The sequence below is a fragment of the Meles meles genome, chromosome 21 (assembly GCF_922984935.1).
Source record: "Meles meles chromosome 21, mMelMel3.1 paternal haplotype, whole genome shotgun sequence".
NCBI lineage: Eukaryota > Metazoa > Chordata > Mammalia > Carnivora > Mustelidae > Meles > Meles meles.
In genome coordinates, this window is record NC_060086.1 from 43,644,974 (window position 1) to 43,649,799 (window position 4,826).

Below are 4,826 nucleotides of genomic sequence, written 5' to 3' on the forward strand. Positions count from 1 at the left end.
CCTGCGGGGAAATGGGAGGCTGCGAGGAGGGAGCTCCGGGGGCGGGGAAGCGGGAAACCAGCTAAGGGTCCCCCGAGGAGGTCCATCCTGTGTAGTCCACAAGTTCTGGGGAAACGCTGGCTTTTATTCCATGGGGCAGGAAGGCGGGGGTCGGGGGAGGGCGCGGGGTGGGTGGGGTCAGTCCTGGAAGCGGTTCAGCAGCTCGCAGGCGTTCTTCTCCAGCAGCTCCGAGATCTTCTTGACGCGCTTCTCGCTCGCCGCCCGGACGTAGCTGCCCGCGTCCAGCACGGCCACGCCGTCTCGCACCTCCCCCATGATGACCAGCGGGCCGTCGCCCGCCGTCACGTTGGGGCAGGGGCAGGCCCAGTCCATGCCGCTCAGCGTCATCTCCAGGTACCTGGTGCCCAGGAACCGGAGGCCCATCTTGTCGTCCTTGAGCACCTCGTCCAGGGCGACGCGGGCGATGCTGCCGCCCCCGGCCTCGGGCTCCTCCAGCAGCTCGGTGAGCCGCCCCACGACGGCGAAGTCGCTGCGGCATAGGCTCAGCGCCAGCTTGCTCCGCAGGCGGCAGGCCCGGCAGGGTGGCGTGCGCGGCACGGGGCAGGCGTCCTCGCAGCTGGCGCGGCTCTCGAAGTTGTTGCCGTTGCCCTCGCAGCCGCCGTACAGGAAGGGGTAGCACTGCCGCAGCAGCGGGCTGTAGGCCCAGCGCGGCTCCCAGCCCTGGCAGCGCCCCTGCACGGCCGGCAGCACGCACGCGTCGCCTGGGCCCTTGGCGCAGGCCTGCTGGCACGCCTCGTAGCTCTCGAAGCCCCGGCTGCCGCCCTCGCAGCTGCAGGCGGGGAAGGTCATGCAGCCCCCGCGCTGGGGGTCGAAGTGCCAGAGCACGAGGCCGGAGGGCGCGCTGCCGCAGGCCTGCGGGTCGGGCAGGCACTCGGCGGGGCCCGCGGGGGCACACGCCCCGTCCCGGTCCGCAGCGGAGCCCCGCCGGAGCACGGACAGCGGGAAGTCGGCGCGCAGCAGGCCGGCGGCGTTGCGGGCAGTGCACGTGTAGAGCCCCGCGTCCTCGGGCCGCGCGTTGTACAGCACCAGCTGCCCGATGCTGGTGACCACCACGTTGCCGTACATCTGGTCCGGCCGCATGATCAGGGTCTCCCGCTGGTCGCTCTGCTTCTCCCAGGTCACGGCGGGCGGCGGGCGGCCGCTGACGTCGCAGTGCAAGCTGGCGGTGCCGCCCACGAACACGGCCTGCGGCGCGGGGCTGCTGTAGAGCGCGGGCGGCATGGGCGCGTGGCCGGGCGTGGGGGGGGCCGTGGGGTCCGGCGGCCCCGGGCTGGCGGGCGGCCAGCCGCGCACACGCTTGCAGGGCACCACGTGCAGCCGCAGCCCGCGCCGGCAGGCCTCGGCGTCCATGTAGCAGCGGTTGTAGTAGGTGAGGCCGTCCGAGGCGCAGGTGAAGCTGGGCTCCCTCTCGCAGCGGTCGCGGCAGCGGCACGCCGGCTGCCCGTCCCACAGGTGGCAGGCGGAGCCCTGCTGAGGGCAGGGGAAGCCCTCGCAGGAGGCGGGCGGCGGGGGGCGCGGCCGGGCCCGCAGCAGGGAAGCGGGCCGCCACGCAGCTCTGCAGCCCACACACGTTGGCGCAGCACTTCTCGTGGGCCGCGCAGTCCTGGGGGGTGGGGAGCGGCTCAGCAGGCGCCCCTGCTCTGCCCGTCAGCCGTGCAGGGGCCGCGGAGCCGCCGCCGCCGCTCCCCAGCCACCTGCCCACCCCGCGGAAAGCTCGCCCCGCGGGCTGGCACGTCCTTCCGTGCTCCGCACCCTCAAACTGTCCGCTGTGTCTCGTCACCAAAGCCCACTGGATCCTCGGGTCCTCACCCCGGGAGCGGAGCGGGTTTCGCGGCACCCAAGGAGACCAAGGCGCCAGGTATGGGCGGGGGGGGGGGGGGGGGGGGGGGGGGGGCACATGGACAACGTGTTCAAGGCCACTGCGGGGGCGGCAAGGGGGCGCTGCAGGGCAGATGTCCATGTGGGGCTCCCGCCTTTCAACCTTGCTGGCCCTGAGAACAGCCGGGCCCAGGGTGGGGGTAGGCAGGTTTGGGGGCAACATGAAGGCAAAGACTAGGGTGTTCCCGGGGACCCTCACACGCGGAACAGCCTAAAACCCCAGCTGCGGGACCATGGGGGGCCTGAGGAGGCAGCAGACTCCCAGGAATGGGGGCGCAGGGCAGCTGCTGGGGTTCCCCTGCGGGCAAGGCCTGGGGTTCCCCTAGATTCACGAAGCCTCCGAGGTGCCCCGAGCCCCCCATGGTGTCCAACGCCCCGGCAGGGCCGCTGCGCACGGTACCTGTGCTTACCTGGTCCCCGACGCACTCACGCTCGCAGGTGCTCTGGGCATCCACCCACAGGCTGGGGCTGAGCTGGTTGGGGCACACGCCTGGATGGCTTCGGGGTCCCGGCGGCAGGCTGGCCCCCAGGGTCAGCCCGACCACGAGGAGCAGCAGGAGGAGTGGCCTCGGCGCCAGCATGGGGACCGCGGGCCAGGGGGTGGGGGATGTGACCACCAGTCCCAACGCAGCCGCTGCCTAGCCTGCCGGATGAAGGCATCTACCTCTCCGGGCCTGTGGTCGCTGCCCCTGCCCTGGGGCTCCTGCCTGGTCCCCAGGGTTCCCCCCACCTTGGCCTCCAGGGTCCGAGCCCACAGCAGAGGCTTCGTCTCCCAGAGTGAGGGGCTGGGTAGGGGCTGGGTAGGTTCGGGGCCTCTCCCAGCTCGGAGTCTGTGTGTGTGGCGCCGGCCCCTCCCCTGCCTGGCCCCTCTGTGGTCAGCACAGGGCAGGGGGTGGGGAGGAGAGAAGGACTGGGGAGGGGCCGAGGCCTGGGAGCACAGAAGACACTGGCCACAAGGGTCACAGAGGGGCGGAGAAGGGCCAGCGAAGGGCCGGCTCAGCGGGGGAGGGGAGGAGAGGAGACTCTGTAATTGGAGCCCCTCCTCCCTCTAGGCCCTGGGCTGGGGATAGAAGGGCCGGGGGATCAAAGCTCCTCTCAGACCTTACCCGTCCAGGTTGGGAGGGGGCTGGGCCGGCCAACCCTGCGGGCTCCCCAACCTGCCCCAGCTGTCCCAGGGCCTGGATCTCCCCCAAAGCAGGTCCAGACCAGCCCGAGATTCATCATGTCCAGCAAGACAGAGGCCTGGGGGGTCTGTGTCGGCCCTGCAAGGAGCAGGCATTGTTCCCCTCAAGAAAAAAATCTCACAACCTTCTCCGGGATCCTCCTCAGGGTTACGACCTACCAACAGGTCTTGGGGTCACGATGAAACCATTCCTGCTAGTGGGGAGGCCCCCAGTGACCCGAGCTGATGGGGCAGCTGGGGGCTGGGGGAAGCCGACACAATGCAGGACTCTGCATTTCCAGAGCGGCCCCCAGCTTGGCTCCCGGTCCGGGCGTGTTCCAGAGATGTGCAGTCCCAGGGTGCTCAGCGGGGAGGAACCCGCACCGGCCCGGGACAGCCAGCTGTCACCGGGTTGGGGCTGGTGGGACCAAGGACCTGTGTGTTTACTTGGCCGGACTGAATTTCGGTAGCTGAAGCCCCGCCACACAGCGCTGAGGCCAAGGTCATCTAAACAGCACCCTGGGCAAGCCCTGGGAGGGGCCCTCCCTGAGCAGGGGTGGGGATGGAAGCCCCCTTGGCAAGGCAGGGGCAGGTCCCGGGCTCTTTCGCAGGATCTGCTGTTCCACACCCTTCCCAGGGGCCTGGGGCCGGAGGAGCATCTGCTCCAGCACATCCCAGGGTCCTCCATCTGACCTCCTGACCTGGGAAGCAGGGTAGTAAAAGCCTAGTGCGGTCAGAGTGGGACCAAGAGACACCCCGAGACAGAGGACGCATACCAAGGGGCCATGGGCGCGGCGGGTTCCAGGTCCAGGACAGTCCCTCGGAGCTGCCCAGAGGCCTGGGCCCGGGAGTGTGGGCGGGGCTGGGAGTGGGGAGCTCCTTCAGAAGAGTTCCCCAGCCCTCAGCACCCACCACATCCCAAGGACTTAGCCGCACACACCCCGTCAGCGGGCGGCTTTCCCACCCCAGGCCCAGGTCTGGGTCCAGGAGGCTGTGCTGAGTCTCAGCAGGTGCCCACCACCCTCTGGGAGCAGAGCCAACTTGGCAGTTAGGCCCTGCCTCGGGGCGTCCCGGGTGCCCCCTCCAGAGTGCAGAGGGCTGCCTGTCTGGCTCCCCAAGAACTATGCCGCCCGGGCTCGCCCGCACAGCCCAGACTGGGAGCAGCTGGTGAGGCCTGGCTCCGCCCACACAGCCTGGACCAGCAGCAGCGAGTGAGGCCGGCCCCCGGGGCAGGGGTCCCCGCGTCACCATCACCTGCCACTTGGCCAGTTAAATCCAGAGGCTCAGGGCACCTGGGTGGCTCCGTGGATTAAAGAATCTGCCTTCGGGTCGGGTCATAGTCGCAGGGTCCTGGAATCAAGCCCCGCATCGGGCTCTCTGCTCGACAGGGAGCCTGCTTCCTCCTCTCTCTGCCTGCCTCTCTGCCTACTTGTGATCTCTGTCAAATAAATAAAATCTTTAAAAAAAGAAAAGAAAAAAAGGGCGCCTGGGTGGCTCAGTGGGTTAAGCCGCTGCCTTCGGCTCAGGTCATGATCCCAGGGTCCTGGGATCGAGCCCCGCATTGGGCTCTCTGCTCCGCGGGGAGCCTACTTCCCTCTCTCTGCCTGCCTCTCTGCCTTGTTGTGATCTCTCTCTGCCAAATAAATAAAATCTTAAAAAAAAAAAAAAAAAAAAGAAAGAAAAAAAAATCCAGAGGCTCTCACGGACAGAAAATGCAACCTGCAGG

General features: G+C 68.6%; 1 protein-coding gene across 1 annotated transcript; it reads right to left on the bottom strand.

Moving 5' to 3' along the window:
- Positions 1-118: 118 nt before the first annotated feature.
- WFIKKN1 (WAP, follistatin/kazal, immunoglobulin, kunitz and netrin domain containing 1) lies at positions 119-4,485 on the bottom strand. Its single transcript, XM_045992931.1, is given in 3 exon segments — positions 119-1,560; positions 1,562-1,663; positions 2,349-4,485. Coding segments are annotated over 3 exon segments (1,656 nt in total). The 5' UTR covers positions 2,520-4,485; the 3' UTR covers positions 119-177.
- Between the last annotated feature and the right edge of the window lie 341 nt (positions 4,486-4,826).